A 27,460-nucleotide genomic window follows, 5' to 3' on the forward strand; every position below is an offset into this window, starting at 1 on the left:
TGTTTAGAAAATAATAAATCATTGAAATCGTTTTTTTCTTTTACATGGGAGACCAAAGAGCCAATGTCATTATTTTCTCCCTTTTTGTAGAAAACCATGAATAAAGTAAACTACACATATTAATTCATTTTTGTGTAAAAACAACTATAAAATGTACCAATTTAAGGTCTGTTGAAGTCACAGACTCAGTGTCAGTCTCTCATTAACATTGCCCTTTCTAAAGTAGGTTAAGACATTGGGCTTAGACATAATGCCCTCTTGATTTGTTATACATGGTCACCTCTAGGTGGACAGAGCGATACCCTCAAGAGTTACCTTAGCACATATCAACGGTACATACTGATTTTTATAAAATGTTTTGACATGCATATCATTGAAAGAACATTTCTGAATGAAGAAAAGCGATCATTCAAAATGCCTACGGTTCAGCATTTGCAAATTGTTCAATTATTTTTCCGCTTTAAAAAAGGTCAATGTAAAGTACTGCTGTAAACTGTATTGGAATAGGAATACTGAAAAAGAGCTGCATCTGTAAGCTTGGCCCAGGAGGTCAAGTCAAGCCTGCCATAAGGGAGATTTGCTCAGAAAGGCCAGAGAATGTTCTAGACTCCCTTCAAGAGTGCAAAGCAAACATCCCTATCATCTACCCCAGCATGTGCACTGTGAAGGACCTAGCATCCCTGGAGAAGTTGACTCTGAGTCCCTATGCAGAGGCCAGCAACAACAATTACATCATCAATGTTCCTGTTCTGGAAACCTTCCGCCCGCTTTCAGGCACTTAAGGTTGTCCAGCATTGCATTTGAACTTGTTGTGATTTGCGTGTGAAATTCTTCTCAGCTGTATAATAAACAAGGTTTAGTTGACTTTAAAAAAATGAGATTCTTTTTTTTCTTCTTCTAAATAAGACGAGTTTGCTGTATATTGCATAACACAATAAAACCCTTACATGTACAATATCAATGCCCAATAATGACTATATGTATGGCAAACCTTCTCAAATGTCATGCATAAAGAAAATATATGAGTTTTCTATTGGAAAAAAGGAACATAACAGACAAGCAATAAAAATATCCCCACATTAAAAACAACAACAACATCAACAACCAAAGGAAAACAGCATTAACACAATGTACATTCTGATTGCATTGTACCCACCGTGTAATTGGAGCATTATAAGATTTTATGTAATATTTTCTGTCAATATGTGAACAATGTATCTCTGGGCTCCAATTACCAACACATTCCATTGACTGGCTTATTGGAGCAGTGTTTTACATGAAACTTCAATTAATTAGTCTAATATTAATAAATACTAAAGAAAAAAAAAAAAAAAAAAAAAGGTTGGCGCTGAATTGAATGTGTCACTTGCACTATAATGTCCCACTGTCTGTCTGTTCTAAAAGTCAATTTACCACTAAAGCAAACAGGTCAAACTTTCGGCAAAAAGGAATAGGATTTCTCAGCAGCCAGGACTGTGTCAGCAAGCAAGCAGGTAGACCCTTTTTCCTTTACTTTTATTTACAATACTGTGTTTTGATAACACATAATAACATTGTACTTAAATGAGATGCATATAATAAAAAATGCTTACTGAATTTATATTGTTGTTGTCATGAATATTTCTTTTCCAAAGTAAAAATGAAGACAATAGTGGGAGTATAATGCATTATAACATTACTTTGTTATGACAAAGTGCGATTCATTACTGTAAAGTAAAAAAGAAACATATTTATATTTACATACCATAATTTATTTAAAAGAACATACTGTGGTACTTGCTAAAGGTGCCACTTTCAGCCCTAAAATCATAGTATCCAGAAAGAGTCTTCAAATCTTAATTGAGCGAAACATGCATACTTTTGTTAATCAAATGTAAAGGAAAAACACAGTCAAGCTAGTCTGAAATCTAGGCTTTAGGTTACACAGACATTGATCACAAAGTGTATCTTCATAAGATAGACTTTTGGGGTTTGACCCAATGCTCACAAACACACAATGACAAAAATGATTGTGTGCAGATGCTGTGTATTTTGTCACTTGGGGAAAAATTGTTGTCACTATCTAAATGAAGTGCTCATTCTGAAAGGTGCCTAGAACGTAACACTTTTTTCCAAATACAAAGACATGACTGGTTCCAAAGAGAGAAAATATCAAGTCAAATGCAATCCTACACATTTCATTCTCATTTCATTAATAAACTTGATGAATGATTTTGTATTTATGGAACAGTACAGAAGAAAATGATCAGACTTGATATGTTTCCTCAAAGGCTCACAATGAATTCCCCTAGTCCAACAAACCCATGGTGGCAATAGTGAGTTACTCTCGCTTGATCGAGAGTTGTCCTTAGTTCATATTTTTTGTCATATTTTCTTTTTGAAGCTCCAAAAGCACAAACAAACAAAGAAAAAAGTATTTTTACATATCGCTATACAGTCTCTTAAATAGCTTATAACATTGTGAAATCCTCCGCTTTCTTCGAATGGAGAGAGAGTAGAGCCGTTGCCAGAGTATGTGGGTACAGTCCAGTCCTTCTGCATGGCTCTGTCTGCCATTTTAAAACTCTCCGCTTTGTGTCTCTATATGGGTGAGTTGTAATATACTACTATCATACTATTATCATCTTTTTCATTTTCTTCATAGAAAGTCTCTATCCAAAATGTTGCTTGGTTTCTTGTCAGAGAAAATACAGGCACAATCATATTTTGTGCTATATATAATATTTTTTTTCTTCCCACAATTCAATTTTCAGTTCTGGTGGTAGAGGAGCATTTCAGTGCTTGTCTTAGTAACACATATTTCCTTGGTCCATGTACAAATATTTAGTTTTTTCCCCAAGGATGCCCCCAACCACTCAGACTATTCCTGAAGATGGATATGCGCATATCAAGGATGTAGCTCCTCAGTATAGATCATCTTCTCTATTCTTGATCTGTCCTCTCTGTCTCTGGATATGGGGGTGGGGCGGTGGGGGGTTTCTAGGGGCGAGTTGACTGTGCAGGCAGGACCTGAGTGGAGGAAGTTGGAGGGTTTAGTTGTCGGGGGGCATGTCCTTGGTTGGCGTGTCCTTGTCTGCACCGCTGTCTGACTTGGGCCACAGCTGTTGCTGCAGCTCCTTGACCACTCTCTCCAGGTGCTCCCTGGCCTCCCGCTCCTGCAGCAGGTCTGCCCGCAGCTGCTCGCGGTCTGCCTCTGCATGCTGCAGCTTCATCTGTAAGTCCTCGATCTGGAGCGCACAACAAAAAAAAACAGAAGATGAGTTTACATTTACATTTAGCAGACGCTCTTATCCAGAGCGACTTACAGTGAGCACGGACATTTCCCCTGAGGCAGGTAGGGTGAAGTGCCTTGCCCAAAGGCACAACGTCATTTGGCACGGCCGGAATCGAAACCGGCAACCTTCTGATTAATAGCCTGATCCCCTAACCGCTGAGCCATCTGACCCTGAGTTGAAGATGAAGAATCTCTCAAACCAGTCATCACTGATGATAGTTAAGCATTTAACAACCATTTTGCAAGTATTACAATTTGTAGTATTTTAATTGAACAATGGAAATGGAGATGCAGACTTGCAATACAATTCAATATACTCTAGACAAACCCTCAAGAGGAACCGATACAGTGTACACACCCTAATGTTGTCTGTGTGGCTCACACATTCAGACCACATCCGGCAACCATTACCTCACTGTCCAAACGGTAAACTTCTTCACCCAGACACAGTGAAACTACTGTTAAAACTAAAACACAGACCTTAATTATGTCTTGAAATAACACTCTGTATTCTCTCAGATGTAAATACATTTATTGATAAAAGGGTTGGAAAGTGAATTTCACTGTCTCAACCAACTGGAGACATAACTTGAGACTCTACCTCCCTTTTGTTTTGTCTAATCTACATTTCCCATGAGCCCTAAGAGGAAGTAGATGTCTTTTCCTGTTTCCTATTCGGGCTGGCACTTATCATGCGTCTATGCTCTTTGGGTTACACCCATTTATTTTCGACTAGAGAGAAGGAAATGTTTTTTTCTGCCTCTTGACCATGAGAATGCTTAGACTCTGTGTGTGATAGTAATGCTGCAATTACTTTCAGTCCCACTCAGGGTGTTCATGAAATGTGACTCACACTAAGAGACACTTGGAAATATGTGTGTGATAGATAGTGCGCATGTATGTGTGAGCATTTGCATGCATGAAGGAGCAATGGTGTTTTCTTTCAGTAAATGTGTGTGTATGTGTGTGCGTGTGTGTGTGTGTGTGTGGTATGGGGATGGCCTTCACCTGTGCAGAGTACTTGGCACGCAGACGTCCGGCCTCGCAGCCCTTGTCACACACTCGGAGCTGGCGCGCCTGCTCCAGCTCCCTCTTCAGACGGACGCGGGACTCGTTAGCCTCCTTCATCTTCTTCTCGCTCTCAGCGCGCAGGCGCTCTATCTCCTTCCTCAGGTTGCGCTTGGCCTCCGTGGCCTCCCTCAGCTTCTCCTTCTTAGCCACACGCAGGAACTCCAACTCCTGGAGGGCAGAGATATATCACAGCAAGAGAATCAGCATTTGATCCTCTTACTTTCCTTAACATTAAAGGCTAAATGTTCCTAAGACACGTTCCACTTTACAAAGTATATCCCATTGTCCCCACAATATGTTATATTTAGTATGTATTACTCACTGGGCATTTAGCTTTTTCAATCAATATAATCAATATAACCAACTGTGTAATGTTGCAAGAAACTGTCATAAAATAGCTTGTTCTGTTTTTAGATAAGTCAAAGTTTAAGTAGATGAGAACAGGCAGATATGAAGAAGTGAAGTTTCCTTCCCCTCTGAAACTGAGAGACAGATTTATGTGTGTGTGTGTGTGTGTGTGTGCCTGGAAACACACCCATATCCTTCTCATGGGAACTGAACAGTTCAGACGGGCATGTCTGTCATCAAGCTTTGTTACTTCCCAAAAATAGGATGAAACTAATCTCTCACACCCCACGCTTTGTTTCCTGGGTGGTTTACATAATGTCATTTGGTGCATTCAGGAGCTGTTAAAAATATAATCTGGCTTGTATATAGTATATTGGCAAGCTATTACACATTAAGACAAGGCAGTCAAATTGAAAAGTAGCTCTTCTCTAAACCCAAACAATGAGAGGAGTGGAATGCTGTCACTCTAGAATGTTCTCTGTCTCAGGATGCATGCTCTGTGGCTTACACACCAAGACATTCCTCGTCAGCGTTTCAACTTGGTCTCCCTCCAAGACGAAAATAAGAATGGATGTCGGCTGACTGGTTTGCAGCAACATCCGCTCCTTCTTTCCTTTCTGCTAAGTCATGGTCAGCAGCCAGTCATTTGAGTTTTAAGGCCTTTTTGTATTAGTTGCTTAATCCATGTGTTTTCCCCATTTCTTAACTGTTTCCTCCCTTTTGATCACTTCAGTAAAGTTCATGTGAAGTGTGATTATGATCAAAAACGACTTGATAGGTCCATACCACTCGACGGTATAACATGAATAGTGATATTTGATCAAAAAAATTAAGGGAATAGTTGGGGAATGGTGCGTGTGTGTGTGTGTGTTTGTGTGCGTGTGTGTGTGTTTGTGTGTGTGTGAAAGAGGCCTCTACCTGTTGGAGGCTACGCTTGGCCTGCAGGGCAGAGCCGAGCTTCTCTTCCTGCTTGACCCTCATCTTGACAATCTCATGCAAGAACTTCTCCTTGGACTCCTTGGAGTCCAGCCCGCTGTCCAGGGCCTGCCTCAGGGTCTCTAGGTCAGTCTCCAGCCCTGGCCCCGGGGCCTCTGGAGCCACAGCTGTGGCCCCAGACACGTCAGGCGATGTGATGGGGGCCATAGGGCCCTGGGCCCCAGGTGAGCTCAGGTCCTTAGCTGAGCTCGAGGAGGTGAAGGAAGGGGAGGAGAGGGAGGACAGGGACGAAGTGACTGGTGGAGAAAAGTAAGAGAAAAATAGGTTTGTTTTGTAACAATTTCCAAGCCTTTAACAGAGGTTTGAAAGTAGTAACACAGTAGCACATCATTTTGTATGCTTGTCGTGACTCACATTCCTCACGACTCTCCACTTCGATTTCCACCTCAGAGTCTTTGTCCTCCTGGGGGGGCTTGCTCGCAGTGGCGGAAGGGGGACAAGGGGGCTCGGGCGTTGGGTGTGGAAGTTCCCCCGTGGCCCTTCTCTTCCGTGGCCTGGAGCTAGCACTGGCCCCCTCTCCTGGAGGCTCTCCCCCACTGGGGTGGGAGGTGCTGGGCACGGACGGGGACATGGGCCCCACCTTCCCTGGGGGCTGGGGGGTGAGGGCCACGTTGGGGGCCACGGCGCTCTCCATGCTCTTGTAGTTGTAGAAACTAGGAGAGAGGGAAATCAAATCAAATGAGTGTGTGTTTGTGCGATGCTTGTCGAACTGGCACAAGCTGCGGCACTTCAAGTGGGTGCCAACAGAGTGAGTGCGTGTGAGTGCGGTGCAGTGTGGGTGGCAGCGATACAGTCAGACATGAACTCTGACCTCAGCCCACCCAGACAAGCAAGTGGGCTCTCAGTGAGGAATCTGGCAGCTCATCGACTACAATAAAATGAACACTAAATTCACATTCAAAATGGCAGCCAAGTGTAGCCAGTGCTTTTTGATTGCCACCCGAAATCTATAAACCCATTATCGCACATATACAACCCATCAAACGTTTTCTAAGCTCGTGGACAAGTGGTTTGTTTAGGCTGGCCTGTCGTTCCACTCTCCATTTCAGTGGTATGCATTCACGCCTGTCAGTCAATGTGGGGCTCACCTGTCTCTCAGAAGGGCCAGAGGGCGGCTGGGGGACTCTTTATCCCCAGAGGAGAGGTTGGGGGACCAGGGTCTGAAAGCAGAGGGCCTCTGTCTGGGCTGGATGCAGTTAAGGCCCTGGGAATAAAGAACAGTATCTGTGTCATTGAGGTGGTACTACACAAACGATGTGGAATGATACTAGTGTCATGAGATAAAAATGAATGTCACGTGTTACAGTCAAAACAGACAAATGACAATCTGAAAAGATGGTTTCTATTGATTAATAATCAGTTCAGTGAGCCACCATCTTGATGCATTCCTATGAAACTAGAGTGCAATGGAAGTCACTAAGGGCAACTTTTTGGGATTATTGATCTTTGTAAAGAACATCTATCATTATATTGTGGCTATATTGTGTTTCATAGGTTTGTTGAGCAAAGCTCCATTTTCAGTAAGTGAATCCACGGACAACAAGCTTCTACAGTTACCATAGACCTGTCTAACTATGATCCATTCCCTCAGATCCAAAGCTGGACAAACGACCTACGATAAGCCCAGCCCAATTAAGAGGTGAAATCAAACTACCAACCTTGCTAGCCGAAGCGGAGAGGGATCGTAGCCAATCAGGTTGCTTGTCCTTGTCAGCTGACGGGGACTGCAGTGGGAAGTCCTCATGTTTAGACTTCTTTGCTGGAATAGGATCCGATGCCTATTAAATAAAAAACAAGAAAAGAGGCTTTATTAAGAATTGCAGGATCATTATGAAAGTTAAGTCAAGTCAGATTCAATTTTGAAGGACCTTTCCTATGCCTGGTTATTCAGACGTTAAGGCGTGTATGTGTGTGTGTGTGTGTGTCAAGTGCATGGGAGAACGATAATCCCTGTATAAATAGAGCACAAATCAACGATTACTGCCTGAGACAGGTTTCACGGGCAAGGCGTCTGACAACTGAGTGTGCCTTGTTTAAATATAGGAGGGGTGCTGACGGAATGTGTGGGTGTGTGTTTGCTAGAGGTGGGGGCGGGGGGGGGGGGGGGGGGTCACCACTGTGTCAGATAATGGCAGATTAGTCCAAGTCCAACACACACACACTTTCTAAAAAACATTCTCACTGCTGGGGTACAGTTTGTGAGCAGTTTACACTCTGACAACAGATACACAAACACACACAAATATTTATTCACAATGCATTAATGGGCATTGTGGTGGGGCTATGGGTAACCAGAACCAGAGTGTCCCTGAAAGACAAGGGTGGGTTTGTGTCAGCCTCACACCCCATTGGCTGGCCATAGTACTATGACTTCACTCGCCTCTGTCTCAAGGCAGAGGCTGTCACTCGTCTCGGCACTCCATTCCCACCCTCCCTTCTCTATCCACTTCTGTTGCTTTAAAGCAATATAGTTCAGCTATGCTTAATCTGCAATGTAACTTTCAACATGTTGTGATACAAATACAATTGCTTCTTTAAGCAACTCAAAGTGCTCATTCATTCATTCGTTCATTGGTAAAGAAAGGCTTGGAGCACGGAAAACCAAATGTCATGTGCATTCAATTCTGGGTCAGACGCCATGAGATGTGATTCTCTCTCTCCCTTCCTCTCTCCTCCTCCCCCTGTCTACTGGACATGTGTTAGGCTGCAGGGTCACACATGTGATGCACGTCGCCTGTCCTCAGACCAGCTTGCTGTGAAACGGACAGTGACGCCACAGCCTTTTTCTTTTTTTTTTTTGCATGGTACAGTCGGGCTCCCTCCCTCCCTCCCCCTCCCTCCCTCCCTCCCTCCCTCCCTCCCTCCCTCCCTCCCTCCCTCCCTCCCTCCCTCCCTCCCTCCCTCCCTCCCTCCCTCCCTCCCTCCCTCCCTCCCTCTCTCTCTCTCTCTCTCTCTCTCTCTCTCTCTCTCTCCCCCCACTGACAGACTGGACACAACACTAAGAGCACACAGATCCTCGTTCATCCCCTCCTTTTCCCCCTCCCACACTGTCTGTCTGTCTATTTTGGTGAAGGGTTCCCCTCAGGAATGTAAGAGAGGCAGAGGGAATGTGGATGAAGCCCAATGGCAACAGTTGCACTTTTAGTAGGTGTGTCTCCGTGATGGTAGATCGCTAGCTGCAGTGTGTGGCTTATGTGTGATGAGTGCGTGTGCGCATGATGAGTGCGTGTGCGTGTGCCTCCCTCACTGACATATGTCTTAGGCAGAGTTTCACTAAGACATGGAGCGTGACACAATTAAAGCAAATCCATGGTGACTAAAGCAGATCAGTATTTGTCTGCTTCCTATTGACTCACACACACACACACACACACACACACACACACACACTCACACCTCTGTCTCCCTTAAAGGAAGGCAGAGAAGCGGGAACAGGTGGCCACCCAGTCTCCCTCCCTCTTGCCCTCTCTGCTGCCCTCCGTCTGCAAGCGTGACCATGTTGGGACCTCGCCGTGGGCCCTCATGCCTGTGTAATAGGACCTGGTGCTGTGTTACATGTCTGGGAAGTGTGGCTAGACAGGCCGAACCACCCAGGGTCATTAGCACCGGCATCCACTCCCACCATTCAATAACCGGATCACAGGGAGAAAACGGGTTTGTCTTCACGAGGAATCTGAACGCTGCCTTTCTAAAATGTCACCCTATAGAGCAGTGCTGTTGACAAGACCAGTAGTGCTGAACTTACAATGCAGTACAATAGAATGCATTTGACAGCAAATGAGAAAGTAGGGAGGTTGAGCTGCAGACTTTGCTAAGTGCGCTGGTCCTGTAGCCTGGGAACCAGACAGGAGGGCATTAAATACACTTCCCCTCTCACCCCCTCCCCTCCCCTCTTCACCCCCAGGCTGAGCTGGGTGCCACGTGCCAGCCTGGGTCTCGTGGATTACCCCTGCCAGCATCATGGTTTTCAATCTGAACTAATCTGTCAGGCAGGCAGACAGGCAGACAGCTTTAGTAGATGCATGCAGAGTAAGGCCCATGCATGTGCGTTACAGTGGTAACAGCTTTGCATGCTAGCTTTAGCGTGTGGAGCATTAGACCAGAGGAAGCAGGAGTTACCGTGGACTACTGGGATGTAGCCACTGGTGTGTGTGTGTGTGTGTGTGTGTGTGTCAGATTGGAGCAGACGTCTAGCTACAGTGCACCTGACCGCTTTACCGTATGACACAATTGAGATGGAGTGCTAGGCCCGCACCCAAGCATGTGTGTGTGTATGTGTTTGTGTGTGTGTGTGTGTGTGTGTGAATCTGGCTGCCTGCCAGCCCAGCCAGATTGGACAGGAACTGCTGGGAGCAGTGCTTTGTGGGAGGAAGTGAAATCTGAAGGACAGACTAAGGTGAAAGTTGACACCGCTATCTCCCCAAGACTCCTGTCATGCAAACACACCTGGGCAACACGCACTTGGATATGTAGAAGCGCACACACACACACACACACACACTCACAGACTCCGGATACAATTCTCCAGGCACAGGTGTGCCCCTTGCCCTGTGTCCTATATACACAGACACAAATTCACACGCACACACATACCCTACATAAGCATGTTTTATTGGAAACCCATTGCTGATAAGCCTCATCATTGTAGCGGGAATGCAGAAACCACAGAGTAAGAATACCTTCAAAGACAGAGACGGAAAGAGGAGTGACGGCTATATGAGCTGGTGCAGATTACATGGTATAGACAGGATGTCACACCTCTAACATAGGGCGTTTTGATTAGCTGAGGTGTGACAGAGACAGACATGGGCATACGGGCGCGACGCTCACACAGAACCCCCCCGCATTAGGAATGTCACACCTCAGTGTAGTCATAGTATCTGTGCCCCCCATCGGAATACTCCTGGCTAGGAATAAACCAGGGATGAGAGGGTGGCAAAGCTTCTCCACATGAAGGATGGAGGGAGGAAAAGAGAGAGGAAATAGTGAGAGTGGTATGCTACGCTCAGCTGCCAGGGGCCCCCAGAGGAGTTTATAATGGTGCATACCTCCACTTGTGCCTGTGTGTGTGTGTGTGTGTGTGTGTGTGTGTGTGTGTGTGTGTGTGTGTGTGTGTGTGTGTGTGTGTGTGTGTGTGTGTGTGTGTGTGTGTGTGTGTGTGTGAAGGAGCGAGACAGGATGGGTGGAGCTCGCCACACTTTGCCTGTTGCACTCAGTCAAGGTTTGTCTGATTCATTTGAGACTGTCTGTTGAATAGTACTTCCCCTGTCTGCAAGTGATAGCAGCGTTACAGACTGCAGTTACATCATCCAAAACCAATGCTATAGACATACCTATTATCTACTGCTAGAGAATGATCACATAATCAACGGTACAAACACTACGCTTAGTCAGAATAGTGTTACAAAAATACTTGGTAGAGGAGTGAAATATTCATTTTCTGTGAAACTTCATGCTAGAAAAAAAGGGGCTAAAGGTCACCTCTGACCACATCGGCCCAGGGCCACCTGTTGCTGGGGAAACACTGTGTCTGGCCCTTCACAGTTATGCAACCAATCAGGGGAAAGTTCACAGAGAGGTTTTGGTGGCTGCAAGGCCAATGAGAAGATAGTTCATTGAGAGGGTTGTGTGGCATGTCCTATTCAATCAACAACAACAAAAGTACATGGAGGATAGAAACATAAAGTTGGGCAGACAGTTGTGTCTCTGAGCAAGAACTTCCTTTGACAATGTTGGGAATGGGAGAACTAAGATAATTATGTTCCAAACTCCAAATATTCCAAATGTAATATTGGAAAAGGCAAAGAAAACCCCTGGTCGGAAAGAGTTATTTCTGTGATAGTCTATATTCTCAAGAGGTGAAGCTGACAGCCTCCCAACATAATCTGTCATTTGTATGTCTCTCTCTGCCCCTCTCTCTCTCTCTCTCTCTCTCTCTCTCTCTCTCTCTCTCTCTCTCTCTCTCTCTCTCTGTCTCTCTCTCTCTCTCTATCTGCCCCACCCACCCACCTACCATCTCTCTTTCTCTCTCTCTCTCTTTCTCTCTCTCTCTCTCTCTCTCTCTCTCTCTCTCTCTCTCTCTCTCTCTCTATCTTAGTTTGCCTGTCTCTCTTCAAGACTGCATTTCCTGTGTCACATATAACAGGATGTTCTCTCAAAACGGACAGAATTCCATTCAACAAAAGCAGGCATGCAACAGGAGCCAGACAGTGGCTCCCGGGCAGCCTCACGGTAAACAAACAAACTGGACAGAGACGAACAGCCAACCTTATCACTGCCATGTCACCCTCAGAAACAACACGTCGCTTTCTCATCTAGCAAAGTCTTGTGAAGTAAAGCTGTGGGTTATTTTTTTTAACACTGACCAGATTTACCATGTCACTTCCTGTTTAGGAATTGCACTTCCTCGATTAATGACAGACCGTGACAGAATGTCAACAGTTGGTTCAGTGTTCAGAAGCAAATGGTCCTGGGCTGGATGACGCTTAACAGGTCCTGTTAGCTCTGTGCCAACGTCCACTCAGACTAAGACTTGGTGAAAGAGCAAACAACCAGGTTTTTGCTTCTTCCCTTTTCCTCTTTCACCCTTGCTATTTGAAAGGGTGCATAGCGAGCCCCACCCAGCCAGTGACCTGGCTGTGGCCTTCCTCTGAGTCCCGCGGAGGGGCCACACAGCCGGAAGGGAGGGTCTTCCTGGAAGCCCGGCTAGCGCTTGCTGCTCTAGTAGATCTCAAAAAGACAGCGGAACATCAAGAAGAGCTGTAGACTGATTATCTTGCTGTGCCCAAACCACAAGAACCCAGAATCTACATCTGCTGGCAGAGAAACAGGTGTCAGACAACCTGTTGCTCCGCTGAATATGAAATGGATAAATGGTTCTGTTTACAGTTTTTTCCCCCCAAAGTGTAGGTTGTTGTTCCTTTCTTCTATTACGTGTGGACATTTTGTTTTTCAAGGTAAAGACGGCAATGTTTTATTGAGAGAGCTTTGCAGAGTGTTGATCCCTCCTTCCCATAATATATAATAATAATAATAATATACAGAGCTGTAGAGTGTGTGTGTCTCTCCATGTATGCTGTGTGTGTGAGCCCAGTAAAACCTGGGGTCTGTTCAACACTCTAACATGGGATAAAAATACACAGATGGTATGGCCGCTGCTGAGAATACCACTTGTGAGATTCCTCGACAGTGTGTTTGTGGGTTACACAAACACACGTATATACACAAACGCACACCGCCGGTTTTGGCAAGCGGTTGATCAAATCAGTCTCTTGGCTGTAGAATCTTGGCGAACAATTGGGCCTCTGTGTTCCGTGTCAGGTAAATAGAAAAACACAATACTGGGGTTCATATCGAGACGATTTGAAAATTGCAGAAGATGAGAGCAGTTTTATAATTGAAGATATTCTTTTTTTAAATATAGTGATTATGGTTATGTAAACTTAGAAGACTCTATGCTTAAGAGTTCTGCTGACTAAACTTGAAATTATTCTTATTTAATATTCACTTTGATGCACCAAGGAACACATTTACTGTGCTCAGCACATCAGAGATCAGGATCCTATATCCTAGATAAACTTCCTGACTGAACATTGTTCTTGGTGATATTTTCTTAACACTGGAGGGTGCTGACACCTGTCAAGGAAAAAATGTGTGTGTGTGTGTGTGTGCGTGTAGGGGTGTTTGTGTGTGTGTGTGTGATGAGAGGCAGATGTTTAGGATATCAGGTAGCACACTGCTTTCTGTAGCCACTTACTGGTGGAGGAGGCTGTGCTGATGGTGCCTGACGGTACCACCAACCCTCTCTAAACCCCATCAAACCACAATCATTTCCCCTGAAAGGCAAAATCCTAACATTTTAAAGCAAACCCCCTGCTTCTTCAACCACTTCTCTGGAAACATGCTCTTAACTAAATGCCTCGTTTTTTGGAAAGATAAGGGGGATCGTTTTAAGAAAGTCTTGTTGACCTCGTTTCTAAGATGTTTGCCTTGATTTCCCCGAATATAAAAGAACCCCATGTCTGGTGTTGTTTCTCCGTTGAGGGTTCCAGTTCCAGGAAGAGTCTAAAGAGCTAGACATAACAGACACACCCCACATCGCTAGGCTACGCTAAGCTAGGTTAACTTAGCGCCACCACAACAAGCGACTAAATGAGCCCCTGTTCCCTGGAGGACAGGGAGCCTACACTCCCAACCACATCAGAGAAAAGGAGAGAAAGGGGGAAGAGAAAAGAAAGTGCTCCAAAAGAGAATGCATAGGAGCTGGGGAAGAGGGAAGGAGAGTAGGACAGAGGCATAAACACTGGCAATGGAATTTGGGCAGAGTGCAGCTGCCCTCTGACACACAAACAAACTACTAATGCAGAAAGAAAGTGTGTACTAGAGAAAGAGAAATAAAGAGAGAGAGAGAGATAGACAGAAAGATATAGCTAGCAACTAATGTCTCCCCTTGTCCGACTCCCACTGGGCTTCCCTCTAGCCTTGTAGAGCAATAAGTGCACAAACACGAGAGAGAGCAAGAGAGGACGAGAGAGAGAAAGGTCTCCATTTCCTCTCGCCACATTTGCTTTGGCAACTGTTTCTGTGGGAATGGTGAAAGACCAGTTCCCCTAAGCCAGTAAGAGTGTGTGTGGAGAGTTCAGCCCACCGTAGAGGAAGGATCCAAGCATGGGGGTGGCCGTGGTAAGCAAATACAGCTGGACTTCTCCATCCTACATACATATCCCCCCATGCCAGGGCAAAACATTAGCCTGTCCACTCCCTGAGCTTGCGTTTTATGGATGGATCAGATGCTAATGCTAACACTTTGTAGCCTAGTGGGATGTTATACATACAGGATACGTCATAAATGTCCATATGTTGTTGACTTACAATACTCTGATACATAAACAAATAATTATTTGGTATTTGTGATATTGGTTCACAACTTGGGGAGAGTCTTAAATCTCTCAGTACTTGAGGCTGGTGAACAGACTTTGACTGGAGAAAGTCACCCACCCCTTCTCCATTTATAGCTGTATACAAATGCTCAAATTCTGTTAAATATATTGTTTAAACATTGCCCAGCAGCCAATGAAAGATAGGTCTAAAAGACACAGATAGCACTTTTCAAATGGAAAATAGTGCCAGAAAAGAATTGAATGCCCCTTTTATGATGCGAGACAACAAATATTTCAATGCCCTCTAAAAGCCAGATAATTCAATTTACAATGTTTTAAAAGTTGTTCTGAACCATGGCCATACACTAATGGAAATTGTCATTGATCTGTATGCGTGTATCTGTACACAATAAAAGCAGACAACAACAATGTACCAGGAAACACATTATAGGTCTAGACACATAGCCTGATGAGAGGGAATCAACTCAAATGACAGAGTTGGATTGCTCATAGACATGTTTTGCAAGGCAAATAACAGTCCACAAGTCCACAATTCCAAAAAGGTCATGAAGGCCATCTTGTCTATAAGCTTTCATCCAGTGGTTACGGCCTTCAGAAAAAGTATACCTGAGGAAATGACAGAAGAGAAACAAAGCCCAGCTTTTCCAGCCTTGCAAACAATGTGCTCCGGAGGTGGGACAGCTGACAGTACAGAGAGGATCAAAAAGAAGCTCTGCTGAAGGCTCTGTTCTGAGCACCCGTTTACATGGAGCATTATGGGTAACGAGGCGAGGGGAAGAGTGAGTGTGTATATGAGTGCCCTCAGGTTAGGCTTGTTTGTGAAAGGGTTAAGTTGCATGGCTCGACAAGAACATAAATAGCAGCAGGGGGTGAGGGCATGGCATGGTAGCCAGCTGGCTCAGAGGGAGAAGGCACAGACGCACACATAAACACACACACACACATCGCCAGTTTGATTTCCAAGTATTACTTACGGGGCACTGGAAGTCCGGCAGGCATTTTTTGGTGCCCCAGCTGAGACTGCTACACATGCACAGACATGTGACAAACTTCCACACAGACAATCGCCAGAGATCCCTGTGCAAACATATTCTGCTGCAAAATACACTCTCACACACACAATGCGCACGCACGCACAGACACAGAAGCATGTTCACACACCCATGTCAAGTCACACCAGCGCACTAACGCACACATTCTCAGTCAAGCACACACACACACAAATGCAAACAAGCGTACAGACTCCACACCAAAAAAAAAAGCAAACACACCCGACTCACTTCAAAGAGCACAAGCAAAGGGTTAAGTTGTGGAGACAAGCCTCATCCCATAACAATAAATCACATCTGAACACCTAAAACAACCTCCCAACCGTTCCCAACTGCACTTCTATAGACACCCTAAACAACAGACTACAGGGTGCACTCAACAAACTTGTCTCGGTTACATCAAACTTTCCTCCACCCCTCGCCTGGGGATTTCATGGTTTAACAGACGATGGCAAGTAAGGGGTTCACACCATACTGGCATGTCTGCCCAGAAAGTCAAATGAAGAAAAGTATTATATGTCAATTTACACACATAGCTAAACCTAAAGGTTTGTTTATGAATTCTAACATGGGCCAAATGTACACCTATTTGCCTTGTGACTCAAGTCTTTTTCTTCATAAACAATCTTATTAGTCACACCCGTGCAATGGCTAAAGCTTAGCCCGCTGAATTTGTCTATGTTTTAGCTTGACTGCTAGCGACTGGGCCTGAATCCTAGGCTGTGAGAGGAGGGGGAAGGGGGTACGGAGGGGATTTAGGAGTGTGGCTAGTCGTCAAATCCCTCCGTCTTTAAGGCGTCATTATGCCTGCTAAAGCCCTTCCCTGGAGCCCGGCACTACCGAGGGATAGGGACAGACGACCAATTACAATCTTAACCTCGTCCATACTCAAAGCCGCTTTGCTTCCCTTTCTCCCGCCCTCTGCTCTCTCTCTTTCTCCCCACCTACATCCAGTCTCTAGCCAGACGACTTCACATGGCCTGGCACAAGGGTCGAGTTTAAGGCCACTTCACGTGCACACCCAACCTGGAGAACAACGCAGACTCTCTTGACAATAGCAGCAGCCATCAGGAAGCCAATTTGTCTGCAGTGATGCTGAGCATTTAAGGCATGCTGCTCGATGCTACAGAAATGAGTTCCATTTAAATATTGAGCACAAGCAGGTAGTCGACGTGCGAGAAGCTTTACTCCTCGCATGCGAGCATAGACGCCAAATCAAAAATGTTGAACGTTTGCTGAGGACTAGGAACATCTTGGTTACAACAAATGAGAAAGAGGTCCTTGAGGTAATCAGATGGATGAAGTGGTATGCAGTCAGCGGGACTTGTCTGATCGTTCGCCTCAAGTGCTACTTGACAGACCGATCCATGTGTACGCAAGGCTAGACAGACAGACCCGGTGTCTATCTGTGATGTCACATGGACAGTGCTTCCTGATGTAGAAGTGCATTAAGGGTATGTGGGAGAGCAGGACTCCTCTTTACGCTCTCCTGTCTCACTACATCTGGTCTGGTGTGAGCTAGAGACATCTGATTATCACCGCCTAGTGGTGCTCAGACATGGAGTGTGTGTTTGTGTGTGACTCGGATTTCTGGCACTTTGGCCCTGTCACGCTCTCTCTCCTCTGCGGGACTGCGGCAGTCACAGCAGCAGCCTACGCGACAGAGGCGTCTCTCATTTCCATAAGAAAATCCACTAAATCCTTCTTTTCCCTAGCAACACAGTCACGCTGATGATTAAGATGCTCAAATTCAACCATGTCTCTTTGCCTGCACAGTTTTTTTTTATATTCCAAAGTGTATTAAATATAACTGTGTAATGGGTCACCATCACTTCAGGACGTTTTGGAATGTCCACAATTTCATTTCCCCAATATTGCAGTTGAATGTGGTGGATATTGGGATCAAGCAGGGTGGCAGGATATGGTGGGATTAGGCTCTTTGGAGGATTGAGACTGTGAGAGTTCAGCAGGAAGGGGGGGTGGGGGGTGGGGGGGGGGGGGTTATGGCGGGGTGATGGAGGGGTGAGGACAGTTAAGTCACCCTGGCTGAGTTGTCTGCTCAATCCTCTTGATTAAAAACCCGTATCGTTCTCACTGTGACACGGGAAACCAGAGTCTATCTATCTCATGTTCTCCTACCCACTTCCAGAGGAGGTATGGCCCTGAGGAGCTATACTAGAAGGTTACTCACAAAGCACGAGAAACACATTTTTGTGTTTCTTTTTGTGTTTCTCACAAGTGTGTGTGTGTGTGCCAGTGGGTGTGCATGGTACAGCTTGACATGACCTTGTACAACTGTATAAGCCTCAGCCCACCTGAAACAGCAATCCTTTCAGACCTACAGACCAGAATACAAACCAGAAGAGGGAGGATTAGAAATGTGCGTTCCTTACTTTGAGCCCAGGTAGGGTCAGCTGTCTGCACCTGGCGGAACCACATCAAATCAACCATATGCTGTCCGTGAGTGGGAGGCAGTGAACAAAACTCTGCTCCGCATTTGCCTACTTCTTCAACAGAGAGGCCTACAGTCGTGTGCACAAGCACACAGTGACTTCTGTTGGGCGTTCAAAAGGCAAGCTGTGTTCACCGACGACCATGTTTGTTGTAGTTGGGCATTAAGTGGGCCGTGCGCGGCTACGCTAATGCATTTGCTGACATGGAGGACCGATACATGTAGCATGCTGAGACCTACATTAGAGCTGAAGAACAAGCACCTATACATACAGGTTACCATCACAGGTAAGTGGTGGTCCTTATTTGAGCGGAATGTGGACACAGATATTTTGCCCACTTATGTATTTAGACATTGTACACCCAATGGTCCATGGTGTTTGTGTGTGAGGGCCTTTGTTGAAAACCTTTCACAAAGCATTTTGTACTGTTAAAGACATTAAGATGCTCATGTCCTTTCATTCATAGATGTTCTTGTGGATTGGATTGCGATGGATGAACATAGCTCCAGTCTTTCTGCTTCCCTTCACATTGAGAGCAGGAGACCGTGGGGCAGTGGCAGCAGCAGGGGATGCTACCCACTACAGACCCGCTTGTGACGTCTATCTGTGACAAGCTCTGGCATTATGACTGCGGTTTAAATCCTCGGAATTAGAGTGCCTGTCCAACTCTCAAGGCAAAACAACCTGACAGAGCCAGCCATAGTTTTTGAAACCCCCAGACAGTCAAATAGTATGGAAATATAGTTACGGGCTGCTTTTTTGCATATTACTGCCACTCTTGCTGAGTATTGACCCTGTATGTGCTGGAAGACATTTGTATTTTTGGAATTTTGACAGTGTCTGCTATCTCATTTCCAAACCTCTAGAAAGCTAAAGGCACTCAACTTGCCCAAACAAACATTGTTTAAATGGAAGACTATCAGACAGGAAGTTGGCAATTGTGAGCTGAAATGGGGAAGTCGGGTTTGTTGAGAGACATTGGGTCACGTCCTGTGAAGTGTCAGGACATCTTCTCACAAGACCTTCCCACAGTGTAATAGCCAGAAGAACACAGCCAATAGAAGTCCTGGTGGAGCAAGCATAAAACACGCCAGTTCCACTGTAACAAGTCTAATTTTGGATTCAGCCAATATGGCCAGGCAAACTGTCACAACTGTCAAGTACTGCACCAAGTCTGAATCGACGCTCCGTTGAGACACTGACACGCCGAGCGCGGCTTGGTTGACTAGAAAATGGCTGCCAGTGTGCATGGATCTGCATAAGTCGCATTGCAATTTAGTTGCTTGTCTGTGGGGGCTGACTTAGAAGCCAGTGGAAGAAGGCATGGGGTTGTTAGAGCTGCAGTACTGGTGTGATGGAATGTTTCTGACAGCTTTCAGACACTTGGCACTAATGACTCTCTCCATGCCCTGTGGGCAGGTTGGATTTTTCCGCCAGTCAATGTACCGTACAATTTAACCAGCCTTGCAAGCATGTAGCTGCACGCCAGCCAGTCAGCTCATCTCAATTAAATGTTGAGTGGAAATGTTTCAAACCTTTCAATAGTATAACAAAAAGTCTAGATTCTGTCAGTTGACGACAGTGTTACGTCTGGCCTGTCTAAGAGGTGTTTTGTCTTTATTTTATAGGTTGTGTCCCTTCTTTCGATCTTTTTATTTGTAAACATTGAAACGCCTATTGCTTGTTAGGTCTGTGTTGTCTACCAAAAAGTTATTTTGTCTGCCTTGTAGTCAACTAGGTATTACCTCTTGGTAGAGTGTGAAATCCTTGTGTTTACACTCTAGACGACAGTAGGTTAAAGCTTAGTTACACTAGCAGGGTGTCAGATGGGGTGCACATGAGGGACAAATCAATGAGCACAAGCAGCCAGCAGCTTGGCTAGGGGGGGTGGGGGGGAGTATTGTAAATCATTTGCCAGCAAATTCATTTCAATTGATACCATCAGCCTAATGACAAGGCATAATAAAATGATAATCAGGCCTTTAGCCACAGGGAGAGAGAGGTCGTTTGGCAGTATGAGGCATGGGGATGTGTCAGTGGCCCAGATTCCCAGATCTATGTGTATGTGTGTTGTAAAAAAAAAATAGGGAGCATGTATTAGTGTGTGTCATTTGTGGCCACAAGAATGTACTGTATGTGTGTGCTTTCCTGGGTGTGTTCGTGTACACAATGCAGGGACAATTGACGTGCCGCAGTGCTGTCTGACCTAATCCCTAAGGTATGCAGTCCAATGACAGTGGCAGATGGGGCAGTGAGTAGATTAAAATCTCAGCAGCTAACCTCGCGCCAACTCAAACAGACGCCGATTTAAATAAGGAGGTCTTAGACAATTACGGCACGATTCCGTCAGAGCCAGGAAAAGTCACGTAGGAAAATGGATCTGCATTTAGATGATTTGTTTAGCTTTTTAAGAACCACAGACAATCTTCACCAACAGCCAAACTACAAACAGTAAGGGTCATGGGCTGAGGTCAAACCCCAAATCAGCATAATTGGAAGACAGTGTTGTGTGTGAGGAGGAAAGACTAAGTAATCAGCAAAACATTTGTAGGCCAGGCCAGATTGTGGCAGGGCAAAGAAATTCCTCCGCTGTCGTGGTTGCAGTGGGGCTGAGATGTGGGTCGGCCCAGTGTGAGGCCAGCTGTCGGGGCCCAGTTACTCATGGTCCACTGGTCCGCCTCATTAAAGTTTCCTTCTAAATGGTCTGTACTGAGAGCCAAACTCCAGGTGTCTCACAGATGCACACACACACGCACACACGCACACACACACACACACACACGCACAAACACACACACACACACACACACATACAATGGCAGATGCCTAAAAAGCTTCATGTGAGCGTTTAAAGCCCCTGTTTTGCAGGAGAAGTCCCATTGGGATCTGAGCCAAAAAGAGCAATATTCCCCTGCAAGCCACATCCCCATATCCATCCACTAACAGACAGACAGCTAAAAGATCTGACTGCTGTCCCCCTGCCAAGCTCAGTGCCCTACTTCTACCCCTGACACTAACAGACCAACACAACCACACACACATGCACTTTGTCATTGTGCCAACACTAGCAGTGCCAAGCTTTGCCATATTGGCAGCCATTCAAGAGAATAAGAAGACCAGGGGGTAGTGTCACTCATTTCAAAATCACCCATGACCCCATCTTAAGGGTGACATCTCGGAAATGTACGTCTTGTCTTGATTTGTAGGTCTCGGCATGATGTGTTAATGCCCCGAACATACTTCCATGATATCTTCCGTAAGATGGTGGAATAATGTGCTTATCCTATCAGAGACGTGGGGCCACAGTTATTCAAGAAGGGTACATCCCCCGCATCTGCACACAGCACATACTAGACTGAAATTGGCTTTGCAACATACTGTTTACACCAGGGTGGCAGGTGGTACATTCATTAGCAGAAATTAAAGTAGTAGGGAATGTGGGAGGTAGGAAGGGCCATGAAACAGGAGATGGAGAGGGTTAAGAGATAGTGGAGGAGGAGGGCCATATAAGCGTAAAAAGAGCTTTTCCATTGAAGTCCTACAAAGGGCATATTGGGGGTGAAGTTGAGGTCGCGTTGTTCTGCTTTAGTGACAGGATAGTCGTGTCTGTTGCAGGAGTTCATTCAGAGTTGAGCGAGACGACCGGTGCTGTAAACAAGTCTGAAGTTTATAGCCACTATTTGGGTTTGTTGTTCTACTGCATTTTGTCCCAACTGCTCTCAGAGCCGACAAAGCAACGACAGAGACAAAAAAGCAAGGGTGCAGTAAAAAAAATAAGAAAGCTGTGTGGCTCATAGGGGCTGACTGGGGCCCTAAAGACCAGGGTCAAACAGAGAGCAGTCTCAGGTCAAGCCCTTGGGTCCCCTGTCTTGGTCATCATGGGAACCATCTTGTTTTAGCACTGCCTCTTGCAGATTGTCCCAAAACAGGAAGTTCAACTGAGTAGGCAAAAGTTTGTATGGCAGTAAACCAGATGAGGATTGTAAAGTCAGCAATGTTTTAGAGTTTAACTTTCCAAAGCGATAGATTATTAAGACCAGGAACTTGGAGTTTCCCCACACTGCACTCACTACATTTTAGATCATCGTTGGTTTCCTGATGTGAAATATTAGCATGAATCAGCACCAGCTCTCTGGGGACCATGGGAGAGGATAGAAGGGGTTACTGTGAAAGGGTAAAGAACCTCCTTTAAAATCTCTCTGTCCAAACAAACGGCCTTGAGGCAGAGGCGCTAACGTTACTACACGTCAAGGACAGGAAGTGGGAAAAGAAATACACGAGCTCAATAAAGGGAAAAAAATAGGAAGGAGGGAAGAAGAGAAAAAAAGACAGGATGTTGTGGTTGTGGAAAGGGGGGAAAAAGGCCGCCGCTCTTTCCTCACTGGAATCCGTCTTAATTAAAAAGGATTGGTTTTATGTGACTGCCCGAGGGGAGATGGGTTTACTGCAAACATGTTCAGAGACCAGGGAGGGAGGGAGGAAAAGGGGGAGATGGGAGGTTGGTGGAGGAAGCGCATGGGTCCTTTTCTAGCTTGCAGCTCCTGGGCAAAGCCAGCTTTATTGCAGGTGATGAAAGCTAAATGAATAGGTGGTTTAGAGGTCGAGTGCGAAACAGATTAATGGGCCTGGCCCGGACTCCTTTTCATCATTTTGCCCCTCCAAATAAAACTGGAAAGCTCACTTGTGTGTGTGTGTACGTGTGTGTGTGTGTGTGTGTGAAAATCTGAGCCTCCAGACTCTGCCACAGGGGTTGGAACCGTTGGATCAGTCAGCGTCTCATCAATCAAAGTGTGTTTCAGAGGATGTGTTAACCACCACCTCCCTCCCCTCCACACACACACACACACACACACGCACACACACCATGACACACCTAGTCAATAAATTCCCTGGTAACCACCAGTTCAGCTCTGTGTGATTCTCTCTCCGAGCTCTCAGAGTACCTCCCTCTTGTGGCTGGAGGCTGGATGTCGTGCCTCACACTGGGCCGACCCACAATCCTGTCACATCTCTAGTGATTGGTCTAAACTCTGATGTGTCGTTTTCCAGGTGGCTTCATGGATGAAAGAAGGTCACGAACACCCATGTCCAGGTGCCGCCAAAATAAAATACCAAGACCTAGCACCATGGCAACCGGTAAACTAATCAGTTGTGTCGAGGTGTAGACTAAACTGTTGATACTGACGAAAAGCAGGCCTCTCTGCTAGATCCTTTGCCCAGACACAAAGTTTACACAACACAGGCACACACACAGACGGACACAAACCAACAGATGTGGAAACACAAACACAATTATGTAAACACACACACATACACACTCGCCCGGTGCCACTATGCCCCAGAGCAAAAGCACAAGGAGCACAGTGACCTGCCAGGCCCTGGGCCCACTGTTGTTGTTGTGTTGGTCAAGGTGACATCTGTTGGGGGATTTTAGATCCATTATCTGTGTGTTTGCAGGCTTATTTGGAGGAGCACTGATTGAACACACACAGAGTTTGAAGAAGCAGCGAGGTGGTGAGAGAGTGATAGTGTGTGTGCGCATGTGTGTGTGTGTGTGTGTGTGTGTGTGTGTGTGTGTGTGTATGGGCTTGCACACACACACACACACACATAAAATGGCAAGGTGTGTGGGAGTCCCACCTCCCAGTTTCATTACTGCAGGGGAGCTGCATACCAGAGCCACAGATAACAGATAATAGCAGAGCAGGTACAGGCATGACCAGCACACACACACACACACACACAAACACACACACACACACAGACACACTGATGGGAAATGAACAAAGGAACAAGCTGTGCAGCTGTGTGTATAAGTGAGAGAGATGTAAGAACAACACTGAGGAGGCCACAAGAGAGCCCTGATTCAGTCTAAACATTCTTTAACACACACAGCCACAGTCACACACACACACACACACACACACACACACACACCAATCAAGGAAATGGCAGAGTGGTAGCAGCCTTGCACACTACTCTGACCTTTCACTCAGTTCAATCTGTTAAATAAAATGCACCCCATCAATCCAATGTCTGACAGCGCTAATATACCTCATCTCTCATAGACAGTAGCTCACACAGACACACACAGAGATACACACAGAGATACACACACATCAATCAGGTTTTTGGCGTACTAATACATCTCATCTTTCATTCATGGAGTGAATAAGAAATCATTTGTTTTATACAAAAATGTCTGATCAAAACTGCACAGGTGAATATTGGAACTGTGAAAGGCGCAGTGAAATAACAACAGTATCTAAGCTTTTAGCTACCTAAGAATGTTCAAGAAAGTAAAACATCAGTATTTAAAGTCTTTGTCAATGTGAGATGGAAGACATTTTGTTTATGTCTTCAGACCATTTTTCATACACCGAGAAGGCTGTTTCTGCTCATTTGCTCCTAGATGTCTATGTCTTTCTCCCTCTATTTCACTCGCTCTCTCTCAGCTTTCCTCTGTCTGTCTCTCCTTGTGATTCCACGCCCTGAAAAATTCTTGGATCAAGTTTCCCTCCTTTTTTTCCTACATGTGTTTTTTTTATTCCTTGCCTTGTACTCTTCTGAGTCTGGCAGGCCTGTGTTTTTCACCATAGAAACCGACATAACAGACGCATGCAGCCAAGCTCAAGCTCGGCAAACAGGGACCAAATAAAATCCATCATACAGCCGGTTTGTGCGAGGGCTTTTTCCCCCCGTGGCACCCAAGCCATGGTTTAGTAGGGTTTGGGTGCAGGGGTTTGGGGCTGCAGGGGTTTGGGGCTGCTGGGGGGCCTAAAGTTTTGAACAAGACGTCATTCGCTCAGCCAACCGGAGGAACAGTGTTTTTCAAGTGGACACACAGAGCAGAAATGTAAAAAAAAAAAAAAAATGGGTGAAATAAAAGATGAAATCATCCTTATTCACTCCAAACTGTGAATTTGCCTTAGCACCGCAATGGTGCAACTTCCCAACCTCTAACAAAATTAAGCTTGCCAGTCAAGTGGAAAATAGCACCCTTATTTGATCCATTTATGATGTTATTCCCTAAAACGTTGGATATTTGTTTTAGTTACGTAAGCTCTCTCCCTCCACAGATGGAATGAGTGACGTAGCTCAGACGTATGCCGTTTCCTGGCCAGAAGGCCGAGGAGTACTAAGCCGTTTCCCAACAAATGATTGTACACCAACAAAGTAAATTAATTCTAATTCTAAGCCTAATTCCCAATAAATTTATTAGGAAGACACTAAAAACCTGTATAGAAATTCCTCACCAACATTTGGACCATTACATGACTAAAGATGTTGTGTCAAGTTCCCTGTGCTGCTGTTTGTCCTGTTCTGTCTGTTTATGTGACTGCGCCAGCTCTGACTTTATGCTCTTACTCACAAGCATAGTGACTCACACACACACAAATACATCCTGTATGTGGTGACACAAAACAAATGTACTCACACAGGGCTACAAAAACATTCACAGGAACACACACACAAACAAACACAGGAACACAAATACACACACAAACACACACACACACTGTCAGCTGACATTCACCAGTGCAGGCTAGCCAGTCGTCTGCCTGTCTCTTCAACCAATCACCTCGCTGCCCTCAGCCAACCCTCAGGTCCAGAGGGATAACTGGCCGTCTGAAAGGAGATTGCTATTGGTGGCCTGGGAAAATGTACGTGACACAGAGACAAGAGCCAGAGAGACAAGCTGTAGAAAGACGTCATTGGGTAACAAACAGTCTGCTCTGGACTATGTTAGCTTGATGTCTGTCTCTTTGAATCTCTCTCCCTCTTTTTTCTTTCTCTACATTTATCTCTCTCCAATCTCTCTCTCTCAGTCTCAGACTTCTTCCTTTCCCACTTCTTCTTCCCATCCTTATCTTCTGATCTTTATTTGTCAAGGAATACTCAGCTTGGTGCTTTAACACCTCTCGCTTCAAGTTCCTCTTGGTCTTTTTCCATGACACAATTACATAAAGGCATTTGATAAACAAAGTATTTTTTTCCTCTCTTTCCTGACCTGGCTCTGCCGGTTATGTCTGGGGCATAGCAGACTGATGCCAGACAGACTTATCCACTAGGCACTTATCTGCACTAGGCACTATGAGATACTGTTCATCTGCCTATGTCTTGAAACAATCTAATGCAGTGGACTTACTGGCCAACTTAGAACACACCTGCTGCTCTGCACCTTAATAGCAGTTCATGCTAACAACAATTAGCTTTGGTAACAGAGGCTAACTGGGTAACACTGAGCACTTTCCTTAACTATTCAGCCTCTTGCACCACCCCATCCTCACAACCATAAGGCAGAGCCAGGAACTATAGAATCTTGTGCCAGGAACTATAGTTTGTGGGTTAATTTGTCCTCGGGATGCTACTGTAGGTTGCGCACAGAGGGGGAAAAGCCCTAAGTGGGAGCATAGAAAGGAAAAACAGCTGTCTGTCTCTTGGAGAATGGAGGAAATAAAAGTGTTCCCTCCAGAGCGAGGATGTACCAGTTGAAGTTGGCAGGCTCAGAGACTTTCCACTGACAATGTTTCCCAGAGGTTTCTCTTTTCCTTCTCTCATGCTCTTACGCTCTCTCTTTTCTTCTCTCTAAACTCACCCTACTCACACATTGACCAGAGAGAGAGAGAGAAAGAGAGAGAGAGAGAGAGAGAGAGAGAGAGATAGAGAGAGATGGCAGGTGGGTGGGTGGGTGGGGCAGAGAGAGAGAGAGAGAGAGAGAGAGAGAGAGAGAGAGAGAGAGAGAGAGAGAGAGAGAGAGAGAGAGAGAGAGAGAGAGAGAGAGAGAGAGAGAGAGAGAGAGAGAGAGAGAGGGGGATGTGAGAGCATTTCCTACACTTTCCATTCTCTGTATCTTGGCCTGGTGCAAGGTGACTAGATATCCATACCACAGAGGAATAAAAGGGGACGAAAGAAGGGATATACAAAAAAGCTGAACAGAATTGCACAAGAAAAAAAGAAGAAGAAAAAAAAAAGAAAAACATGCACCATGAGCAAAAGCAGGAAGCCGCCAATGGGCTTAAGGAAATGAACATCAAACTTTCTGTGCTGTGCAACTTATTACAAACAAGGCCGACTGCCTCTTTGTGTTAAATGAAAAATACATCATAGCAACAGGAAATGCATAACTGCAATCACTTTAGTTAAGTTAAGTTTGAGCACACGCAGGGTTAAACTCCTGCTAAAATAGTCTAGAATCAGCTCCCAATGCACTGCGCTATGAGGGAGAGCCAGGCTGAATAATGTAATGCAATCATCGTTCTTGCCTCTCATCTCCCTAGCCCTCCATGCAGTCACATGCAGCCCATAAACTCCAGGTGCTCCATGACACAACTGACTTCCACTCCCAAGGTGTCAATCTATGAGTTA

At 45.4% G+C, this 27,460-nt stretch overlaps 1 protein-coding gene across 1 annotated transcript in view; it reads right to left on the reverse strand.

Annotated features, from left to right (window-relative positions):
* Nucleotides 1-328: 328 nt before the first annotated feature.
* The window catches only part of skia (SKI proto-oncogene a), a 56,815-nt gene continuing 29,683 nt past the window's right edge, over nucleotides 329-27,460 (reverse strand). Inside the window, exons 2-7 of the mRNA XM_084680193.1 lie at nucleotides 7,348-7,467; nucleotides 6,778-6,893; nucleotides 6,044-6,342; nucleotides 5,612-5,925; nucleotides 4,283-4,513; nucleotides 329-3,227 (exon numbers count right to left, since the gene is read on the reverse strand). Coding sequence (XP_084536319.1) covers nucleotides 3,033-3,227; nucleotides 4,283-4,513; nucleotides 5,612-5,925; nucleotides 6,044-6,342; nucleotides 6,778-6,893; nucleotides 7,348-7,467 — 1,275 coding nt within the window. The 3' untranslated portion in view covers nucleotides 329-3,032. The remainder of the gene's footprint in view (nucleotides 3,228-4,282; nucleotides 4,514-5,611; nucleotides 5,926-6,043; nucleotides 6,343-6,777; nucleotides 6,894-7,347; nucleotides 7,468-27,460) is intronic.

The sequence above is a fragment of the Hypomesus nipponensis genome, chromosome 18 (assembly GCF_054491055.1).
Source record: "Hypomesus nipponensis isolate SF chromosome 18, ASM5449105v1, whole genome shotgun sequence".
Taxonomy (NCBI): domain Eukaryota; kingdom Metazoa; phylum Chordata; class Actinopteri; order Osmeriformes; family Osmeridae; genus Hypomesus; species Hypomesus nipponensis.